Raw genomic sequence first — 24,728 nt, forward strand, 5'->3', positions numbered from 1 at the left:
GATAGTGTGCCTCAACATAAATTCGGCGCCATGGCAGTTTAACGAGGTCACATAATTCGACCAGAAGGTTTTAAATTCCTGATATTTCTCTGGAAAGAGTACACAAATGATGCTATCCGAGAGTTGTAAAGAAAGAGTGTTCAGGGTAACAAAGTGGATATCAAAAGTATAGTAGGTAAACTGCATCCATTTTCATGCAAAGGTCAAAAAGGACTCGGTGTGAATTAATTTGAAAAGAATCATTTTTAAACAAACGCTGGTAGTATCTGCTAGACATCAGTAAGCATAATGGCATAGCTGTGTTGATTTTTTTTTTGTGGTGGACCTTTCTCCAGAAACAGATTTATCGCATGTTTTGGTCGTCACACAAGCCACTTTATGAGCTTATAGTAATGTCTACGATTAGTCATTATGCAGATCTGACAGGATCTGTTTAACTGCACTTAATAAGTGATGTGTATTAGATGCTTAAGATCACTAGTTTTAACGGAGAACACTGCCATAATAACTTTAGACCGAAACAATTAATGATAGCATATTAAAATTGTAAGAATTCATCCATTTTACTTGTCAATAAACAATATTATAACATGTATCAAATTTATTTATTGTATTTATTTTTGGACATTACAAATCCAACCGCCACCGGAGTTATCTCTCTTTAACCAGTCACTTATTGCTCAGTGACTACAAGGCATTTGTTTTATTTGTTATTCCAATTTTTCATGATAATCTATCTTGATATAAAGCAAACAGTCAGCTATATACACAATTGCATACTGAACACACTTGTTCCATCGTTCATTTGTTAACCGATACTGTTTTTACTAGAACAAATGGAGGTGGCTTTCTTTTTCTTTCTGTACAGAACAAAACCTGCAGTAATAAAAACGGCAATCAAAAGAAGTACTACTCCAGCGACTATAAGGCCTATACCTTCAGATGACAATGAAGGATTCGTATTTTCGTCATCGTTTCCCGATTTCGTCGTAGTGGTCGTACCAGTGTTTGCTGTTTCTGTAGTCACGAACTGGGTACTTTCTGTATTGCTCGAGGTAGATATCGACGGACCACTAGTAGTCGTGCTTGTTGTTGTAGGGATGTTTGAATACGATGTTGTAGTTGATACTGTAGTTGTTACTGTAGTCATCATACATCCTGAAAGCGAATATCAAAATTAATGGTAGATTACGCGGGCGTAGAAAAACATCAGTATATATATATGTCTATCGTATAGCCAGCTATTTACGTGGTTAACATTTTTACGATTTTAACTTTCAAACTAAGCATTTTTCGCGATATGATTTTCAGGGTTTATATGATTTAATCTTGTCTCATACTTCACGGAATGAAACTTTTGCAATCATCGTAATGTTCCGGGTAATCGCGCATATGGTTGACTATACGATGTATTAACAACTAACGTCCTCAATTCCACAAACATTAATTTTCCGTAATTATATAAACAGGCATGTGTCTATAATAGTCATAACATTTTTTTCTGTGATTTTCACACTTTCCACTTATATAGTGTACGAAGCTCGACGGTTATTGGCACGGCTTTTTAATACATTCTTAATCACGTCAGATTGTTTAAAGTTATGTGCCGTAATTAGCTCTGACGCGAATATAGTAGAGTTTTATATATTAATAAATATTAAAAGTTATGAACTTTTCGTTAATTATCTAAATAATAATAAAAATAGGCTACTGGTTTAAGGAGTCACTCCTCTGAGAAGTCAAAATTTTCTTTTATTAAACTTTTTATCTCATATAGTTTTTTCGAAAATGGAGTTCATACCATGAAAGAAAATAGAAGAAAAAACCTATGTCCGTGTGCTCTTTTTTGAGCTATTGTCACTCAAAGATACCTAGTTGACAAAATATTGGATTTTATGGGAATTTTGCCGTTTTGACCATATACACAAAAGTTTAAAGCCATAATTAGGTCACCTGAGACGAAGTCTCAAGTGACCTATTCTAATCGCCTTTTGTCCGTCGTCGTCCGTCATGCGTCGTCCGTCGTCCGTCGTCCGTCGTATGTCCGTAAACAATTTACATTTTCGACTTCTTCTCCAAAACTGCTGAAGCAATTTCAATGAAATTTTGCACAAACCTTCTAAGGCATAAGGCCAATCAAAATTGTGAATTATATGGTCCCCACCCCCCAGGGGGCTATGGGAGGTGCCAAAAGGGTAAAATTGAGTAAAATTTCAAAAATCTTCATTTCTCTACTCACAGATGTGGTAGAATCAAATACTCTTCATAGATAGAAAGGTCTTAAGGTCCTTTACAAAAAATTGTGAATTATATGACCCTGGGGTCTTTAGTTTCCCCCTGGGGAGGGGTTAAGTTTACTATAGTTTATATTTGGAAAACACATTTTTGTGCATTATTTGGTCATTTGTAATAGGAAATGAGTCAAATAGTTGTCAGAAATTATCAGTAAGGGAAGTCCATTTAATCCTATTAACAAATTTTCTATGACTGACCCCCAGGGGTCATAGGGGCGGGGGTCAAAAGGGGTCAAATAGGCTAAAACTTCAAAAATCTTCTTCTGAAATTCTGGAAATGGTAAGAATCAAATACTTTTCATAAATATAAAAGGTCTTAAGGTCCTTTTACAAAATTGTGAATACATAGATGACCCTTGGGTCTCACGTTTCCCCCCTGGGAGGGGTCAAGTTTACATATAGTTTATATAGGGAAAACACATTTATGAGCATGTATTGGCTCAAATTTCATTGGAAACAAGTCAAACTTGGTTAGAATTATTAGTCTGAGATAGCAATTTTAATATCATATAACACATTGGTCCTGGAGCGACGAACCCCCTGGGGGCAGAGGGGTGGGGCTAAAAAAGGGTCAAATAGGCTAAAACTTCAAAAATCTTCTTCTGAAATTCTGGAAATGGTAGAATCAAATACTTTTCATAAATAGAAAGGTCTTAAGGTCCTTTACAAAAATTGTTGAAATATATGACCCTGGGGTCTCACGTTTCCCCCTGGGGAGGGGGTCAAGTTTACTATAGTTTTATATAGGGAAAACACATTTATGGGCATGTTTCGCTCAATTTTCATTGGAAACGAGTCAAACTTGGTTAGAATTATTAGCCTAAGATAGCATTTTAATATCATATCCACGTTGGTCCTGGCCGACCCCCTGGGGGGCAGAGGGGCGGGGCTAAAAAAAGGGTCAAATAGGCTAAAACTTCACAAATCTTCTTCTGAAATTCTGGGAAATGGTAGAATCAAATACTTTTCATAAATAGAAAGGTCTTAAGGTCCTTTACAAAAATTGTGAATTATATGACCCTGGGGTCTCGCGTTTCCCCCCTGGGGAGGGGGTCAAGTTTACTATAGTTTATATAGGGAAAACACATTTAACATATTTGTGAACATTATTTGCCCAATTTACGTAGGAAAATAGTCAAATTTGATTAGAATTGTTAGCCTAAGATATAGCATTTTAACATCCATATCCGTCCTCAATGACGCCTTGGGGGACCAGAGGGCAGGACCAAACAGGGTCAAAATGATTAAAATTTCAAAAAATACCTCTAAGTTCACAGCTTGATGGAAGCAAATACTCTTCATAGTCTAACAAGTCAAATTTATAAATCACTGACCAACTTCAAGGCCCAGTATAATAGGTGTTTGTATGTCCTTTAATTTATTTCATTATTTTGTTTTCATTATATACTCTAACTCAGGTGACCGTAAAGGCCCATGGGCCTCTTGTTTCCTAATGAGGTGTCTGATATGTATGGATGTTAGTAGAATTTACTTCCCAGTGGTCTTCTTTAAAAATATACCAGTTTTAATTGATAAGACTCATATCTTTTATCAGAATAACAACATATGCTACCCCTTAATTTTGAGCTACAAAATGCACCATTTTCAGCCATTTTTGCCAAATTTAACCCTTTATAGAAAAGGTTCTGGTATCAAACTTTTGTTAATATTTTGCATATCAATAGGGAAAGGGTTGTTCTTTCTAAATCGGGCAGAAAAATGGGGGATCCATGTGCTTACTTTTTGCCCCATTTGAATATTTGTTATTTCACAACATTTTAAAGTAAAAAATAAAAGTGTTCAAATTACCATTAAATGAAAAAAATGTTTTATTTCACACATTAATGCTCAATATTTTTATTATCATCAACCTAGTAAAGATTTACAGCAAAAATTAGTTTGATACAGCAAAAAATGCTGAAGCAGTGATGATTTACGTAAAAACAATTTCAGGAAAAAATGATAAAACTGTGGCTCTAATCAAAGCGAAAAAAGACATAATTTCAAAAGTGCCGCCAAATGGGGCATTTCTTAAAATCCCCGTATAAAATAATTACTAGAAATAGAAATTTTTGACAAAATTTGCAACTGGCAATCTGTATTTGAAAATCTCAACACCTCTTTGATCTTTATCAAAACGAGACTTCAGCGGGACTGAAACGTCAGAAGAATACATCCTTAAATGTAATAAAATTACAAAATTATCAAATTAGATTTTTAGCAATACTGCTAAAAATCATAGGTTCCGCCCACTTAACGTTGTCCGCGCATGCGTGACACAAGCAGCAGGTCACAAACAAAAACAATATGGCTTCTCCCACTTAAAAACGAAAGCGTGGAAGGGCGTCATAGTTGTAGCCATATGAGATGAAGGAAAGCAAACTAGAATATCAACAACAGCGCCATAAAAGCAACGTTGTTATCGGAGAAAACATCTAGCAAGGGAATTTTGTGAAAGAAAGAAAACATCAGGAAGAAACAGCTTCCTCCTCGCCATGTGAGTATCGTTGTCGTTAACAGTGACATATATTCTAGAGGACTACAGCAATTATATAACGTGATCATCGATTTTTTCTGTAGTACATCGACAAGTGTAGACATATATTTACTTTTGGAGTGAAAATCGAGTACAAGTGTATGTATAGAGATTGTGGGGCCCGATTAGGGGTAATCTACTGTACAGTGAGTATGGTGATGTGAATAAAGTTTGAATGGGATTGATATGACGCTTTCTTAGATGTCAAACAAAGCCCTATAATGATTAAAATCTTTAGCGTGTCCCTTTAATTCTCATTTGAACTGAATGTCATATATTTTGCTACATGTATTTCTACATCTTTTCATTTACATTACGATATACATGTACATATTTTTTAATACTGTAGCAGGTTTTATTGTACATATTGATAGTGATACGGTTGCCTTCTACCTTCGCTTTAGGGCGAATTTCCCTTTAGCTCAGTCGGTAGAGCGGCGAACCAGTAAGTATGGGGTCACAGGTTCGAGTCCTGCTACAGCACACTACTCTCGGCCTGTTACAATACTATACATAGTTGTTCATGTAAATGTATGTTTTTCTTTTAGCTATGCTAGCTATAGTAAAGTGAGACAGGCCCTGCATCCAATATGATATCAACACCTGACAAAGGGACTGCCTTCAGACCACCTAACGTGTCTTTGTATGGTATATAATTGGAAATTTCATCAGAAGATTCATCAGCACCAATTAATTAATAGCTTAAGATTTTTATTGATATATTTTTTTTACCAAAATCAAAGATAGTGTAAGTCCAGCCCATGTAAAGTACTGATATGACATGCTATCTAAATGTATGAGAAATAAGATTACATTCATCAATTGCTCTGAAAATATATTAGATTCATAAAACTGTGCATGTTGATTCCAGTGGACCAGTAATATCCGGAGTTCATGACAACGTGTATCTGGACCTCCACATTCAACATCTTCAAAAGGGTTCCTGTATATTGGTCCGAGCAAGAAAACAGTGAAATGAGACAGAAAGAGATGAAACTGACGATGTCGATGATAGTTCAGATGGAGTGAAAAGCATTTTATTGTATAAACATGTTACTGTATACTTTTATATTTTGTTTCAAAATGGTTAATTAGCTCCCCTCATATGTATATATACATGTATATTTTATTTTATAAACACGTTACTGTATACTTTTATATTTGTTGCCTGGTAGGCCAAAGCCCCAGTTGTGGTCACGCCACGGATCAGCAATATTAGTTTGACCGATATGTTTAATTTGCGTATCTTTTTTCATTGGTCAGTCATTACTGGTGGTAAATTCGAGATAAATCTTTAGCGTCAGTCCAATTCTGATTCCCATGACGGCTGCAGGTGGGTTTTTTTACACGGTGATTTTATTTCATTCTTTACACCCACCCATCCCTCACCATAAATAGCTATGAATATCTATGATGTGGTTAGCACAAGCCGCTACGCTTTTTATAAATAGAACATTAAACAGCAATCCTACTTGTGTAGGATAAAATTTTCTTTAAATGTTTTTTTTTCTCATATTTATACCTGTATGTTAACTTGCATATTGTAACTATATATAGATGTATATAGTGTTGCTATTTTTTCACTGTGTTTAATGCATATACAAACACTGTATTTATAATACAGATTTCATTATACATGTATAATGTTTATTGGTAATTGCCCTTTTACCCTTTTTGAATTAGAGTAATATTATGATGTATTATATATCTGATCTGAACTGAAACTCAAATTTTCTGTAGCCACGTGGTGAAAGGACATTTCTTTGTAAATACAATGTACACGTTTTGTTTATGTAATAAATGGAATAACTTAATATATCTGGACTTATATATATATATATATTCAGGGATAGATAATTTTGATGGAATTGCGTAAAACATCAGTTAGCATATAAATGCAAATTGATAATATGCATGTATATATGTAATGCCTCTACAAGAAGGCCGAATTACCTGCGAATGTATAGTTGTGTGAAGTGTGCTCACATATACTTATTACCGGTAATTACAATATATACATGTAACTCTAAAATGCATACAGATGTAACATTTACAAATATCCAGGTACATGAACTGTACAGTCGGGTTAGTCTCCGTTTAGGTTTCTGCCAGATGAGCATGAAAGTTTGCTGTGTCTTCGGCATTTGTATACCTCGGTATATTGATATTAAAATGATTCATAACAGCTTCACTGAAATATACAATTAGTTAGTTTGTTTGACAGCAAAAGCAAACTTTCAATTTGCAGTAAGGTAAACAAAAACAAGCATGGCACTTACGATCGGTATCTATTTTGATGTGTTCCGAATGATGATCACTCGACTTTTCGGTACCTCTTTGTTTCAATATTCATAAGAAGGCGGGGCTAAGCATTTCCCGTACCATTTCTTCACAGCGTTATAATTACATATTGATAATTATTATAGGTAGACTATATGGGGCGAATAATTTAAAAACTAATATTAAATATTTCCATCCAATTTCCAAAACAAAACTCCGATAAATAAATATATCTCAGTTACGGCGCATATAACTTTAACAGTTATCGTAATTATAAAAGATGCTCCATCGCCGACAGAGTATAAACAATACTTACAATTTGAACAATTACTGATGTTTAATCGTTTGTATAATATATGTGTCTAATTATAACGAATACAATGGATAAAATCGTTAAATTTGCTTTTGGTACGTGCACAACTAGTACTTCATTCCATTTTTGGACGGCCGTAACGTATTTAAGCGCAATTATGCATTTGCCCAAAAGCATGCACCCATATAGAGCCCCAGAGACCCTCGAGAACTAAATATTAGTTTTTTTGAAAAGGAGATGTTCATCACTATATAACATGTCAATATCGATTCGGTCACATAAGTGACGTCACAAATCACCTTTGAATATGCTCAAATAAGTCAAAAATTGAGGTCTGAAATCCGGAGTTTTGTGTGTGCCCGGAAACCTGTTATTGTGAGCTTAATTGTCAAGATACAGATATACAGATGATATCAAACGATTGAGGAGATATCAAAGTAAGAGAAAATAGAAAGAAATGGGGAAAAATAGCACCGATTGGGAAAAAAGCAACAACAAAAAACAAGTCCCAAGCGCAGGTTTCTGCTCCCATGACCCGTGTACGGTGATATTTATGGGACTTCCGGTGACCGTTTGTGCTTGGTTTCCGTGAGTACTCTTTGTTATAGTCGAGACAAATGGCAATCAAACCGTGACTGCCAGCAGGTAGGGCTTTAGAATAGTACCTGCGCCCCTAAAGTGCATGATCGTAAAAAGGCGACTAAATTTATGATCATATCTAATCTATTCTTCCAAACTGACTTTAATCCTTCCTAATGCCACCCTTGGCACCGCCTCACATTTTGGCCATATAGTTAGAGACGTATCAGCCCCAGTGAGTCAGGCTCAAGGGTTCTGTCCCCTGGCCGAGACACACCAAAGTTATAAAAGTGGTAGTATACTGCTTCCTTCTAAGCGCACAGCAAAAAGGGATTGTGGACGACTGGATCGCCCGTTGTCCAGTAAAATGTGTGACCGGGTGGGGTGTGTTGCTTGTGTCTTCGGCGCAAGCTCCAGTAGATATACGCACTATAAAAAAGAGTGCAACAGATCCACATACGCATACATGAGTAGGTCCGTCCTTACAAGACCAAAGCTTTTAATAGGTACGTTAATTAAACAAACAAACAAACAAACAAAGGCATCAAACCGAAATCTAGATGCAAACTGCTTTCATAAGTGGCATTTGTTATAACCTACAAGATTGAGTCAGGTTCGAATCCTGCCTTTTCTCAAAAGGATAACGGACGTAGTACCATGCATTGTTTTTAGGTCATCTGACCCGAAGGGTCAGGATGACCTATAGTCGTCATGTTTCGTCCGTCGTCGTCCGCCGTCCGCCGTGCGTTAACTTTTCACATTTTGAACTTCTTCTCAAGTTCTACCAGTGCGATTTGGCTGAAACTTGCATGAAATGATCCTGACATGGTCCCGACAAAGTGTTGTTATTTTTCGGGTCGATCCGAAATCCAAGATGGCCGCCAAAGCCGCCATCTTGAAAACACATTTTGAACTTCTTCTCAAGTTCTACCGGTGCGATAAGGCTGAAACTTGCATGAAATGATCTTGACATGGTCCCGACAAAGTGTTGTTATTTTTCGGGTCGATCCGAAATCCAAGATTGCCGCCACAGCCGCCATCTTGAAAATACATTTTGAACTTCTTCTCAAGTTCTACAGGTGCAATTAGGCTGAAACTGACATGAAATGATCCTGACATGGTCCCGACAAAGTGTTGTTACTTTTCGGGTCGATCCGAAATCCAAGATGGCCGCCACAGCCGCCATCTTGAAAACACATTTTGAACTTCTTCTCAAGTTCTACCAGTGCGATTTGGCTGAAACTTGCATGAAATGATCCTGACATCGTCCCGACAAAGTGCTGTTATTTTTCGGGTCGATCCGAAATCCAAGATGGCCGCCAAAGCCGCCATCTTGAAAACACATTTTGAACTTCTTCTCAAGTTCTACCGGTGCGATAAGGCTGAAACTTGCATGAAATGATCTTGACATGGTCCCGACAAAGTGTTGTTATTTTTCGGGTCGATTTGAAATCCAAGATGGCCGCCACAGCCGCCATCTTGAAAATACATTTTGAACTTCTTCTCAAGTTCTACCAGTGCGATTAGGCTGAAACTGGCATGAAATGATCCTGACATGGTCCCGACAAAGTGTTGTTATTTTTCGGGTCGATCCGAAATCCAAGATGGCCGCCAAAGCCGCCATCTTGAAAACACATTTTGAACTTCTTCTCAAGTTCTACCAGTGCGATTAGGCTGAAACTTGCATGAAATGATCCTGACATGGTCCCGACAAAGTGTTGTTATTTTTCGGGTCGATTTGAAATCCAAGATGGCCGCCAAAGCCGCCATCTTGAAAACACATTTTGAACTTCTTCTCAAGTTCTACCGGTGCGATTAGGCTGAAACTTGCATGAAATGATCCTGACATGGTCCCGACAAAATGTTGTTATTTTTCGGGTCGATCCGAAATCCAAGATGGCCGCCAAAGCCGCCATCTTGAAAACACATTTTGAACTTCTTCTCAAGTTCTACCAGTGCGATTAGGCTGAAACTTGCATGAAATGATCCTGACATGGTCCCGACAAAGTGTTGTTATTTTTCGGGTCGATTTGAAATCCAAGATGGCCGCCAAAGCCGCCATCTTGAAAACACATTTTGAACTTCTTCTCAAGTTCTACCAGTGTGATTTGGCTGAAACTTGCATGAAATGATCCTGACATGGTCCCGACAAAGTGTTGTTACATCTCTGGTTGATCCCAAATCGAAGATGGCTACCATGACACTATATCTAATTAATTTCCTACATGTTAAGGCCCTTTGGCCTCTTGTTTGAAATAAAATTTGTTGAAAGAAATTGAAAATGATCCTGACATGGTCCTGACAAATGACACCATATGAAATTAGATTTACTATTGCCAAGGTAGTCAGATGACCGTTAAGGCCCTTTGGGCCTCTTGTTTAAGTACGCAATTAATAATTTCTAATATTTTATCTTGAAGTAAAATCAGAAGCTCAAAATTTTCAGTGATGGTAATGGTGTAAAGTAAGTAACTTTTTTAACTGTAGAAAAATACTAATCCATCCTGTTTCTGATAGAGAAAAAATACCATTCTTCAGCGGCGGAGCATCTTTACGTAACGAAACTAACTTTTAAACAGTATATACGGCTGGCATTTTTTGAAGAAATATTCTGCAGCAAACTAATTATGAATAGCAAACACTTTAAAAATGTAACGTACGGATATAATGTATGAACTGTGACTTGTATATTGTTCAAAGTATTACATGGTTTTGGAACATCACAAATATAGTGATTTTATTTGTTCTCTGGTTAAGGAAGATTATAATTTAAAATTTGTTTCTGTTAATGATACTAACCTGTCCTTATGTATGACATAACAAATCCGTGGTATTGGTCACTAAAATCTGATGTTAGGGTGACTACAGCCGAGCTGCCTGTCGTGGTAAAGTCGGACGAGGAATCCCAGTCATTGAAGGGGCACAGTTCTATAGACGGATTCCCATCTATAATAAAATCAAATTAACACTGATCATCGCAGTAAAATATTTGAACTTCGGATGAACAACACGTAGTCTTTAACATGCAATGTTAATAAATTTAACATAAACATTGGAAATATAAATGGAGGAGTAATTCATATGACTCGTTCTCTCTCCTGGCCTCCCATCATTATCTATCGCATGAGATAGCCTAGCCAAATATATATATTAAGGGCACTATTGCAGGGGGATGCAACACGAATATACCACAGCCTTCTAAAACATACAGATTACTACAGCCTCACAAAACATGTCCACAACTCAACACATTGTGTACATGAGTACCGTCTTTAAATGAAACCAAACCAAATTTAATGTACATTTACACATTTTGTTATTCAATCATTTCATGTTTTGTAACTCAATACATTTTAATCGTTATCCTATTGACAGTTAGGATTTAAAAGGCATCACATTACCGAACTGAAATAATATGATCTGACAAGCATATGCATTACCTAAGGAACATCAATATAGCTCATGATTCTTAACCAGGAAGCTCATAACTTAAAACCTTTTCGTCCTGTCTAGCACATGAAATGAGGACTTCAGGTTTTTTTTAACTCTTGTTTCATAAACAAGGCTATATTAAATAAAGTGAAGTACGGAAGGTAAATTAAACAAGAATTGTACCACTTACACCCTCTAAACACTTGATATACATGTTTACTATATTGGACAGAGATTCTTTAAAACATGTAATGGGATCGGGTTCGGTGCTCTGTTATTATGGCGGTAAGATTCAGTAACGTAACGTGGTCGTTAAACTATGTATCTTACTGACTCTTTAAAAAGTCAATAAATCTACTGCAAAATTATTTTATATCAAACCTAAGATTGCTGACGAGAAGGACATCGATAGTTGGTAAACTGACATTAATGATAGTAATAATTGGTATAGGAGTATACGAATTATTCTTCAATGCATTTCTTTGTGGCGTCATCGTACTTGTCTTTTTGTACATGCTTTTTGTTCTTGTAGTACTGCGAGAGTGCCAACAGTGAATCTTCATTTGCATATTAGATCTGGGGTTAGTTACTAAATCTCAGAGATCAATGTTTAATTGTTTAATTCGTTATCTTATTGTCTCCCTTTGATATTGAAACTTGCAACCTAAATAATGTTTGTTGGATTAAAGTTACGTCATATTAACAGTCTAGTTCATTATAATCCTCAAACAGATACAGAAACATCATCATACCCACCGTAGGTTACAGTAACTTTGTCGGCAGAGCACACGTTTTCTATGTCGAGAAGAATAAAGTCTAATACAAGACTTCCGCAGCTGCTTTCAGTCTCGAAATTCCATGAACAGCTTGAGTCCCTATAAGATGAAAGAATATTTTCACTACGTCCATCAGACGTCATGGGTTTTTTAATTATGTAAAAGAAACAGTGATTAAGTGTTAAACAGACGAATTAATATGTTAGTGTTATGTATATAATTTGTTTTATTTTAGTTTTTGTTTTACGTTGTACATCTTTTTTTTCTTGCACACATGAAACATAGTGATATACCACATTTTGTAAGTTTTTTTTTATTTTTCCCCGGTCGTTTTGTGTTATTTTATGTTGTTAGTATTCTTCATTTTAATTGCAATGGATATATTAGCTACTCACATTGGATATTGATTCGGAAAGTTCGGACTCGTCAAATATTGCTTTGTATCTGTGGCCGTAATAGCTGCTGGTGAACTACAACCTGTTTTTGATAAGAGTACAATTATTGTTTATAAATATATACCAGTATCAGACAAAGGGGGTATATTTGATGACACGTTTTAACACGCATTTGTAGGGAAATGTATGCCCTGCTAACGATCTAAAACAACAACGTTTTAAGTCCCCTGCTGGTGAAACCGGAAGTGACTATAGTGTCTGTCTAGATGGATGGGTGGGGTTTCCAGATGATGATAACTTGAGAATGAATTGATGGATTTTGATCAAACTTCAAACAATGGTTGCATATGGAATATACAGCATGGGATTGAATTTGGGGTCAAAAGGTCAACTACCAGATTGCTTAAAAATTTTCGTTTGTATACGATATCTTGAGAAAACATCAACGGATTTTGATCAAACTTCACACAATGGTAGTCTACGAGAAAATACAGCTTGGGATTGAATTTGGGGTAACAAAAGGTCAACTGCAAAGGTCACTGCTACCAAAAATAGATTTAACACAAGTTTCCGGATAATAACTTTTAAACACATCAACGAAACTTGTTCAAACTTCATACAATGAAAACATATTAGAAAATACAGCTTGGGATTGAATTTGGGGTCAAAGGGTCAACTACAAAGGTCACTGCTACTAAAAATAGATTGTGTAACAAGTTTCCGGATGATGACTTCAGAACACATCAACGAAATATGTTCAAACTTCAAAGAGTGATAGCATATTTGACAATAGAGCTTGGGATTGGCTTTGGGGTCAAAAGGTCAACTAGATTGTAACACAAATTTTAGTCTCCGCATAATAACTTGAGAAAACATCAACTTAATTTGTTCAGACTTCATACAATGATAGCATAACTAAGTGATAATAACTTGTCATAGATAAGAAAATGAAATTGACGACAGGGACGTATATTGCTTGCAACACTTACTGTAAGCTTACGTTATTAAAACAATATACCATTGTTATCCCCCGCCCAACGAAGTTGGCGGGGGATATACAAATGGGTTCCGTCCTACCGTCCGTCCGTCCGTCTATCCGTACGAATGGTTTCCGGAGCATAACTCTAAAACCAGTAGAGATATTTCCACGAAACTTCATACACACATTGGTCTTATGGTCTAGTAGTGCCTTTTGCTATTTTTAGGTTTTCATTTTTTGCATTTTTTCCGTAACCATGGAAACATTGCTGAAAATATCATATTTTTGTACCAGGTTCGTTTCCGGAGCATAACTCTAAAACCAGAAGAGATATTTCCACGAAACTTCATAGACACATTGGTCTTATGGTCTAGTAGTGCCTTTTGCTATTTTAAGGTTTTCGCTTTTTTGTACTTTCTGCAGGTAGGGCGTTAGAATTGTACCTGCTGCCCCTATTGCATGATCGTAAAAGGCGACTAAATTTAGGATCTTATCTTTTCTCTTCTTCCTAATTGACTTTATCTTTCCTAATGCCTCCCTTGGCACCGCCTCACTTTTGGCCTTGAGTTGAGCGTTCGCCCCTGTGAGGAAGGCTCTGGGTTCTGTCCCCTGGCCGAGACACACCAAAGTCTATAAAAGTGGTAGTTTCTGCTCCTGCTTAGCGTTCAGCATACAGGGAGTGGGACGACTGGTTCGCCCGTTGTCAGTATAATGTGACCGGGTGGGGTGTGTTGCTTGGTGTCTTCGGCGGCATGCTTCAGTGATATAGCACTATAAAAAGGGCAACAGTTCCACTATACAAGAAGACACAACACGAACATACCGCAGTCTCCCAGTACACTCACCTCGCACAACATACACGCAACACACCGCATACATGGGAGGCCGTCCTTACATGACCATAGCTGTTAATAGGACGTTAATAAATCAAACAAACAAACAAAAAAACAAACTGTAACCATGAAAACATTGCTGAAAATTGCAGATTTTTGTGTAAGAATCGTTTCCGGAGCACAACTCTAAAACCAGCAGAGATATTTCCATGAAACTTCATAGACACATTGTTCTTATGGTCTAGTAGTGCCTTAAGCTATTTTAAGGTTTTCACTTTTTGTACTTTTTTCTGTAACCATGGAAACATTGCTGAAAATGGCAGATTTTTGTGTAAGAATTGTTTCCTGAGCACACCTCTAAAACCAGCAGAGATATTTCCACGAAACTTCATAGACACATTCTTTTTATGGTCTAGTAGTACCTTTTGCTATTTTTAGGTTTTCATTTTTTGCACTTTTTCCGTTACCATGGAAACATTGCTGAAAAATATCATGGTAAATGGTAAATGTTTCTTTGCAAAACTCCACCCATCTTTGTGTATATAGTCTAATATAAATGTCAAGGCTGTATACCTGATTCAACAATTGCAGCCCCGCTCTACTTGAATTATACTCCATCATTCTTTAGCTCAACTTCCTTTTTCCTGTTTTTTTCATACACATAAGTCCCCACAATCAAACTTACTTCAGCTTTGATATATCCATTGGCGGGGGATCTGAATGACTATGTCCTTGTTATTAGTAAAAATGTCACTTAAAATTTAGATTTAATATGGTCACTGACATATGCTTGGCGTGCAGAACTCAACCAAGAAGACCTTACAAGTGTAATATGAGAAAGCGAGACCATTTCAGTACATTTTGATATATCCAAGACGGTTGTTTATCAGTCATAGCGTTTCCTTTCCATGTACAAAATGTAATTGACAGTACACCAGAACAATTATAACCGACATCATGCAATCTCGGGTTGTAGATGGATTGGTCCCATAATTGTAAAGTGCACAACTAGGGCGAAGAATACGCATACTAAGTATGGAAATCCATGAACTATATTAAATATATCGCTATGGACTTCCCTTATCACTTCAAACAGCTTACCTCCCTTATCATCTGATGTCGCTGTCATGTACCGAACCGTGAAGCCGAGCTGGTTGGATGCAGAAACACCATTTGATGTAAACCGGAAGTAGGAATTACCAGAGGAAGCAATGACACTCAAGGATTGTCCGGACACCCCAATGCTAGAGGAAGAATACAGCAATGTCCCGGAAGTACTCGTGCCTGGTAAATACAATACGAGGATACTATTATCTTCCTACTAATTATACGTCCGTTAGGTTTGAACCTTTTATGTGTAATTGATTTGATAATTTATCAGATTAATAAACTGCGGTGAATATTTAATAAATCCTGGGTGTAATATTCATATCCAATATAACAACATGTGAATCAAAATTGATATTTTTTTTCCAAAATACTTCGCAATTCGGAAACTCTTTAACTTTGATAATTTGAAATCACTCTCCAAATTTTGCGTTTTTACAGTAATACATAATACATGTACAATATAGATGAGCAGCTCGAGATACAATCAAACACTACAGACGAAATTTATGAAAAAAAGACAATCTGAATAATCAAAGAATTTGAGTCAACTATGCGCAGATTTCTTTCATCAGAAAATAATAAGATTTTCACTCCGCGGGCAGCAAATTAAGTATAGATGCAAAACCACATGCTTTCTTGGATATTCCTACCATCATAGATCTCTAACATGTCTCCATTTGCTAGCGACGTCACTGATAGGTAATGGAGCTGTTTGTATGAAAATGAATGGAAAATCCAGGAACAAACCAGATTTCTGTAAAAGACAACGAACACTCGTGTTCAAAACATGTACCGGTAAATCAAATCATGGGCAGAAAGTATAAAGACTAAAGGAACCGTTCTTGAAATTTAAAATATTTGGTTCCATATGTGCGCTATTATCATAGATTTCGCTGAGAACACCTCGTTATGTATGTTTCATAGACAGTTATTTGTTTGTTTTATTAATTAAAGTTCTATTAACAGCCAGTGTCTTGTAAGGATGGCCTCCCATGTATGCGGTGTGTAGCGCGAGGTGTGAGATTGCGGTATATTCATGTTATGTCTTCTTGTGTAGTCTAACTCTTGCCCTTTTGATAGTGCCATAACACTGAAGACCAAACTGTACATCACGATCAAGCTTAACAATGAAATTGGTTTTAAGGATGTTCTTCTGAGGTTTCAGTCCCGTTGAAGTCTCGTTTCGACAAAGATCAAAGAAGTTACGAGATTTTCAAATGCAATTTATCAATATCTGTAGCAAGTTGCCAGTTGCAAATTTTGTCAAAAAATTACAGTTCTAACTTTAGCCGATTTTTTTATACGGGGATTTTAAGAAATGGCCCATTTGGCGGCCATTTTGAAATTGTGTCTTTTTTCGCTTCAAGTAGAGCCACAGTTTTACCATTTTTTACTGAAAATGTTTTTACTTAAATCATCACTGCACCAGCATTTTAGCTGTATTGAGCTATTTTTTGCTGTAAATCTTTACTGGGTTCGTGATAATTAAAATATTGAGAATTAATGTATGAAATGATTCACTTTTTTCACTTTATTTTTACATTTAATGGTAATTTGGGCACTTATAATTTTTACTCTAAAATACTAAAAAAAATAACAAATTTTCAAGTGGGGCAAAAAAGTAAGCACACGGACCCCCATTTTTCTACCTGATTCTGAAAGAACAACCCTTTTCCTATTGATATGCAAAATATTAACAAAAGTTTAATACCAGAACTTTTTCAAAAAAGGGTTAGATTTGGCAAAAATGGCTGGAAATGGTGCATGTTGTAGCTCAAAATTAAGGGGTAGGGGTAGCATATCTTGTTATTCTGAGAAAAAATGTTAGTCTTTTTGATCAAAACTGGTATATTTTAAAAGAAGACTACTGGAAAATAAATTCTACAAACATAAATACATATCAAACACCTCATTAGGAAATTATGGCTTTAATATCTTGTGTATATGGTCAAAACGGCAAAATTTCCATAAAATCCAATATTTTGTCAACTAGGTATCTTTGAGTGACAGTAGCTCAAAAACGAGCACACGGACATATGTTTTTTCTTTCATTTTCTTTCATGGTATGAACTCCTCTTTCCAAAAATCTATATAAGAAAAAAAGTTTAATACAAGAAAATTTTGACTTCTCAGAGGAGTACATCCTTAAACAATTATCTATACTATGAAACGTCCATTATTTTACTTATTGCTTTTGCCTTTTCCGAATCATTACACAAATAGTTCAAACTGAATGTATAATTACAAGGAATAACATAATACTTACTCGCTGTATGTTCCGCTGTCAGGATACTGTAGAGTATAAACTTTGTAAATGTCAGAGACGTTTGTCCTCAATTCGGATCCGCCACATTGGGCAACTACTGAAAGTAAAAAGTATGCAGTCAGTAGTAATCTCTGTATACATATGTATATATTAACAGAAAATGGATACTGTAACGGTAAATACACGGCACTCTCCCAAAACACACACGTCGCACTTCACACACGCTACTTGTTTAGTAACGGGTTTATCAAGTCACGGACTATACGTATGCTAAACATTGTACCTAATCTATCTGTTTCCATTATCTCCTTTTCTCTCTAAGTGATGCCACTTTCAGCTGAACCATCTCCCCGCTAATAACAGTCAAAGTTACTGTCCCCTAGCCAACACACACCGACGTCTACAACCGTAAAACCCTTAGAACAGGAGCTCAGTTGATTTCGTTTAACTTTCAATTAAACATATTCTTTACGGACAAGTCAAACATGTCTCAGTGATTTTTCAAATATACCTTTTGTATATTCTATACCAAAGTTAAAAATAGAATTTAATGTGGTGGTTTATTTGAACTAACTTGGTAGCCCTTCATCCCAGCATCCTACAGGCCAAATATCAGTACCCTGGGCCTTCTGCTTCTTGAGAAGAAGTCGTTTAAAGATTTTAGCCTTTTTGACCCCTGTGACCTTGAATGAAGGTTAAGGTCATTCATTTGAACAAACTTGGTAGCCCTTCATCCCAGCATCCTACAGGGCAAATATCAGTACCCTGGGCCTTCTGGTTCTTGAGAAGAAGTTGTTTAAAGATTTTAGCCTATTTGACCCTCGTGACCTTGAATGAAGGTCAAGGTCATTTATTTGAACAAACTTGGTAGCCCTTCATCCCAGCATGCCACAGGCCTAATATCAGGTCTCTAGGCCTCTTAGTTATTCACAAGAAGTTATTTAAAGGATTTTAGCCTATTTGACCAGTGTGACCTTGAATGAAGGTCAAGGTCATTTATTTGAACAAACTTGGTAGCCCTTCATCCCAGCATGCCACAGGCCTAATATCAGGTCTCTAGGCCTCTTAGTTATTCACAAGCAGTTGTTTAAAGGATTTTAGCCTATTTGACCCCTGTGACCTTGAATGAAGGTCAAGGTCATTTATTCGAACAAACTTGGTAGCCCTTCATCCAAGCATGTCACAGTCCCAATATCAGTACCCTGGGCCTTCTGGTTCTTGAGAAGAAGTCATTTAAAGATTTTAGCCTATTTGACCCTCGTGACCTTGAATGAAGGTCAAGGTCATTTATTTGAACAAACTTGGTAGCCCTTCATCCCAGCATCCTACAGGGCAAATATCAGTACCCTGGGCCTTCTGGTTCTTGAGAAGAAGTTGTTTAAAGATTTTAGCCTTTTCGACCCTCGTGACCTTGAATGAAGGTCAAGGTCATTTATTTGAACAAACTTGGTAGCCCTTCATCCCAGCATGCCACAGGCCTAATATCAGGTATCTAGGCCTCTTAGTTATTCACAAGAAGTTATTTAAAGGATTTTAGCCTATTTGACCAGTGTGACCTTGAATGAAGGTCAAGGTCATTTATTTGAACAAACTTGGTAGCCCTTCATCCCAGCATCCTACAGGGCAAATATCAGTACCCTGGGCCTTCTGGTTCTTGAGAAGAAGTTGTTTAAAGATTTTAGCCTTTTTGACCCCTGTGACCTTGATTGAAGGTCAAGGTCATTCATTTGAACAAACTTGGTAGCCCTTCATCCAAGCATGTCACAGGCCCAATATCAGTACCCTGGGCTTTCTGGTTCTTGAGAAGAAGTTGTTTAAAGATTTTAGCCTATTTGACCCTCGTGACCTTGAATGAAGGTCAAGGTCATTTATTTGAACAAACTTGGTAGCCCTTCATCCCAGCATGCCACAGGCCTAATATCAGGTCTCTAGGCCTCTTAGTTATTCACAAGAAGTTGTTTAAAGGATTTTAGCCTATTTGACCCTCGTGACCTTGAATGAAGGTCAAGGTCATTTATTCGAACAAACTTGGTAGCCCTTCATCCAAGCATGTCACAGTCCCAATATCAGTACCCTGGGCCTTCTGGTTCTTGAGAAGAAGTCATCTAAGATTTTAGCCTATTTGACCCTCGTGACCTTGAATGAAGGTCAAGGTCATTTATTTGAACAAACTTGGTAGCCCTTCATCCCAGCATCCTACAGGGCAAATATCAGTACCCTGGGCCTTCTGGTTCTTGAGAAGAAGTTGTTTAAAGATTTTAGCCTTTTCGACCCTCGTGACCTTGAATGAAGGTCAAGGTCATTTATTTGAACAAACTTGGTAGCCCTTCATCCCAGCATGCCACAGGCCTAATATCAGGTATCTAGGCATCTTAGTTATTCACAAGAAGTTATTTAAAGGATTTTAGCCTATTTGACCAGTGTGACCTTGAATGAAGGTCAAGGTCATTTATTTGAACAAACTTGGTAGCCCTTCATCCCAGCATCCTACAGGGCAAATATCAGTACCATGGGCCTTCTGGTTCTTGAGAAGAAGTTGTTTAAAGATTTTTAGCCTTTTTGACCCCTGTGACCTTGATTGAAGGTCAAGGTCATTCATTTGAACAAACTTGGTAGCCCTTCATCCAAGCATGTCACAGGCCCAATATCAGTACCCTGGGCCTTCTGGTTCTTGAGAAGAAGTTGTTTAAAGATTTTAGCCTATTTGACCCTCGTGACCTTGAATGATGGTCAAGGTCATTTATTTGAACAAACTTGGTAGCCCTTCATCCCAGCATGCCACAGGCCTAATATCAGGTCTCTAGGCCTCTTAGTTATTCACAAGAAGTTGTTTAAAGGATTTTAGCCTATTTGACCCTCGTGACCTTGAATGAAGGTCAAGGTCATTTATTCGAACAAACTTGGTAGCCCTTCATCCCAGCATCCTACAGGGCAAATATCAGTACCCTGGGCCTTCTGGTTCTTGAGAAGAAGTTGTTTAAAAAATTTTAGCCTTTTTGACCCCTGTGACCTTCTATACCAAAGTTAAAAATAGAATTTAATGTGGTGGTGTGCTTGATTCTGAGTTATTGTGAATCAAAGATATAGCTATTTGACGCTATGTATGATTTTACGGTAATGTTAAATGTTTAGACCAAAAACACGACGGACTACAGCCGGCATACAAATTGACAGTCAGCATATTTAATTTTTTCTCCATTACAATATTTATTTTTCAACATTTTTCGCTAAAATTCAAATAACTTTAACTATACAAACAAGGACATAGTCATTCAGATCCCCCGCCAATGGATATATCAAAGCTGAAGTAAGTTTGATTGTGGAGACTTATGTGTATGAAAAAAAAACAGGAAAAAGGAAGTTGAGCTAAAGAAAGATGGAGTATAATTCAAGTAGAGCGGGGCTGCAATCGTTGAATCAGGTATACAGCCTTGACATTTATATTAGACTATATACACAAAGATGGGTGGAGTTTTGCAAAGTGACATTTACCATGATATTTTCAGCAATGTTTCCATTGTAACGGAAAAGGTGCAAAAAATGAAAACCTAAAAATAGCAAAAGGTACTACTAGACCATAAAAAGAATGTGTCTATGAAGTTTCGTGGAAATATCTCTGCTGGTTTTAGAGTTATGCTCCGGAAATGAACCTGCTACAAAAAATAAATTTTCAGCAATGTTTCTATGTTACAGAAAAAAGCACAAAAAGTGAAAACCTAAAAATAGCAAAAGGCACTACTAGACCATAAGAACAATGTGTCTATGAAGTTTCATGGAAATATCTCTGCTGGTTTTAGAGTTGTGCTCCGGAAACGATTCTTACACAAAAATCTGCCATTTTCAGCAATGTTTCCATGGTTACAGAAAAAAGTACGAAAAGTGAAAACCTTAAAATAGCAAAAGGCACTACTAGACCATAAGACTAATGTGCCTATGGAGTTCCGTGCATATATCTCAACCGGTTTTCAAGTTATGCTGCGGAAACGAACCTGGTACAAAAATATGATATTTTCAGCAATGTTTCCATGGTTACGGAAAAAATGCAAAAAAAGAAAACCTAAAAATAGCAAAAGGCACTACTAGACCATAAGAACAATGTGTCTATGAAGTTTCATGGTAATATCTTTGCTGGTTTTAGAGTTGTGCTCCGGAAACGATTCTTACACAAAAAATCTGCAATTTTCAGCAATGTTTCTATCTTGCTGAAGCGTATCGTGAAAAGGGAATAGCCCTTTAGTGTCGATGAGAATTACATTGTACTATAAAAAGGGCAAGAGTATAAAAAAGGAGATATAGTTTCAAATCACACATTCATTCACTTCACGCCTATATATACAGGAAACTTATATTACCTTGCCTATTTTAAAGTTGTAATGCTGCTTATTTCACTGTAACGATTCCTAATCGTATCACGTGACTGACGTTCGACACGACCTGCACGTGGTCAGCCAGGTAACTAGCGTAAGCACACATGTGTTTGTTTACGTTTTCCTTCTGGCCTATATGAGCAAATCATGCTAGTATATGTCCACAGATTGAGTATTTGAAACATCCAATTTACACATTACTGTAAAATGTTGTGTGTATCAAATATTGTAATGTGCGAGCATTATTTTCTTTGTAGATAGAGTCTGATGAGGTCGACCACATATTTTGTTTATAAAAAATTGTTGATATTTTCTCTTGGTTTCACAACTCTAGTTTTACTTAGAGATTGTCGCGACGATGTTCGGAAGAGTTCGGAATGATTCGGCATCTTTCGAGCCTATTTTTCACGTGTACACGTTAAAAAGTTTTTTGTCATAGTTTTCACTATGACAAAAAGAGCGAGAGTTATAGACCATACAACTTTAATAAGACATTTAGCAAAACCAATATACCTAAATCCAAACATACGTGATTACACACGATACTTCCTGGTCTCTTTCCTATCTACCGTGTGAATGTCCATCTCAAACCTAGCAATGTACATTGTATATTATCTACTCATTACATTACTGAACAAGACAACGATACATGATGATAACTTCTTTTTTGTTCTCATAAAATGTTCATTACAATTACTTAGAGAAGGGATTAAACTTCCTTTACAACATCCAGTATTATAGGGACACTAATTTGATTTTAAGATGAATATATAACAAAAAAAATAACATAGCATACCTTTGTTAGCACACGACACAAGGACACATACATACAGGAAACATTCCCAGGACTCCATTGGCTCATCATGCTATACTCCCAGGGACGATTAATCATGAAATCAGAGCGCAAGAAAACAGAATACGTTATGCACAGTTTTTGTTTAGGTAATGTGCTATTTAAATCCAGATGTAAATATCGCCACAATGCAGGTACGGTTTATAGAACTCTGTGTAACAACGGCTCATATAAAACTGGTCGATAATTTATAAGTTCCGGGTACCACGAATTCATTAAGTAACAATGTGTTTGTTTAAACAACTGTCATCCGAATTTCATTAATTTACATTACCATCCCGGTTTAACATTCTAGATATAAATCGATACGGAGGTATTGTTATATGTGCTAGCTTACTTCTATTGCATAAAGTGGGACGTTTTACGGATTTATTGTGGGTAAAAATACAGAATCAGAAGGCAGATTATTTTATGCCCGATAAAGAGCTATTAAATTTGTTGCTTAAACAAAAAAAAAACCTTGTTGTAAATTAAACACAAATATAATAAACCAAACCAATGCAAACAAAAACAAATCCATATCGTAAACAATAGTAATCTATTGCATGGCAGTATTACGTTACTGTCACTAAAGCATGTATGACGATGTTTTATCAACACCACGTGGCGTTCAAATGAATAGCCAATTATTGATCATTATTCATAAAACATTTCTTGCCCGTAATCTAATACACTTCATAGATTATGTTACCTCTATATTGCAACTGTGTATAACGTTTACCTTTATATTTAAAATAAATTTAGGATGAAAATACTTTTTAAAGACTGAATGCAATCAAATGTAATTCTAGTTCTACTCAATCTATTGTACAGATAACATTTGCATAACCGAATGCAAATTTAAATACCACACAGGCCGCCGTGTCAATTGATTTATTTAAATACACAATAATTTGTGTTCGAACACATTGGTCTGCTTTTGTTATATTATAAGAGGCTTCTTCTAATGTCATATTTCTTAATGAATTTGGATGTTTGGGAATTTCTGAATGGATGAAATAGTGAAAATATACACTTAGGTATATATGAGTATGCAAGTGTATTTGAGGATGTGTAAAAGTCTTAAAAGATTTGTGCATTCAAAAATGATAATTTCAGCTTATGCTGGAAATGGCTTTATAAGCACGTGTAGAAACCTCTCCGTACCACGCGCGACCGGAATAACCCGTAGGCTTAAGCCGTCGATATCGAGGTCAAATTTTCAGACCACCCTATTATGCATATTTTCTAGCTCTAAAGCATTTGACGTCATACTAGTCCGTGGCTTATAGCTGTACTATAAGTGATGTGCTATCACTTATATCGAAGGTCACAGAAAAAGTCGATCAACAATTTTTTCTGATTATTTTTGACTGAAGTTTATCGTACAATAACTTTGGCTCGAATATAAATAACTAAAAGAGTGAAGTTCGATGTTTCAAATACTCTAATTTATGCTCTAGTAGCAGGTATCTTCGTGTAATTATGAAAGAAAATCCGCACAGAAATAAAAGTTTCGGATTTTTTTTTTGTCGAGGAGTTCAGCAAACGGGGAGTGGAACGACTGGTTCGCCCGTTGTCAGTATAATGTGACCGGGTAGGGTGTGTTGCTTGGTGTCTTCGGCGGCATGCTTCAGTAATATAGCACTATAAAAAGGGCAATAGTTCCACTACACAAGAAGACATAACATGAATTTACCGCAGTCTCCCAAAACACGCACCTCGCACAACATACA

At 36.5% G+C, this 24,728-nt stretch overlaps 1 protein-coding gene across 1 annotated transcript in view; it reads right to left on the reverse strand.

Moving 5' to 3' along the window:
- Positions 1 to 604: 604 nt before the first annotated feature.
- LOC138315052 (uncharacterized) overlaps positions 605 to 24,728 on the reverse strand; it is a 28,771-nt gene continuing 4,647 nt past the window's right edge. Inside the window, exons 2-9 of the mRNA XM_069255781.1 lie at positions 22,957 to 23,026; positions 17,794 to 17,890; positions 16,178 to 16,281; positions 15,519 to 15,701; positions 12,606 to 12,687; positions 12,191 to 12,309; positions 10,802 to 10,948; positions 605 to 1,158 (exon numbers count right to left, since the gene is read on the reverse strand). Of these exons, the coding sequence (XP_069111882.1) occupies positions 809 to 1,158; positions 10,802 to 10,948; positions 12,191 to 12,309; positions 12,606 to 12,687; positions 15,519 to 15,701; positions 16,178 to 16,281; positions 17,794 to 17,890; positions 22,957 to 23,026 (1,152 nt within the window). The 3' untranslated portion in view covers positions 605 to 808. The remainder of the gene's footprint in view (positions 1,159 to 10,801; positions 10,949 to 12,190; positions 12,310 to 12,605; positions 12,688 to 15,518; positions 15,702 to 16,177; positions 16,282 to 17,793; positions 17,891 to 22,956; positions 23,027 to 24,728) is intronic.

The sequence above is a fragment of the Argopecten irradians genome, chromosome 2, assembly GCF_041381155.1.
Source record: "Argopecten irradians isolate NY chromosome 2, Ai_NY, whole genome shotgun sequence".
Taxonomy (NCBI): Eukaryota; Metazoa; Mollusca; class Bivalvia; order Pectinida; family Pectinidae; genus Argopecten; species Argopecten irradians.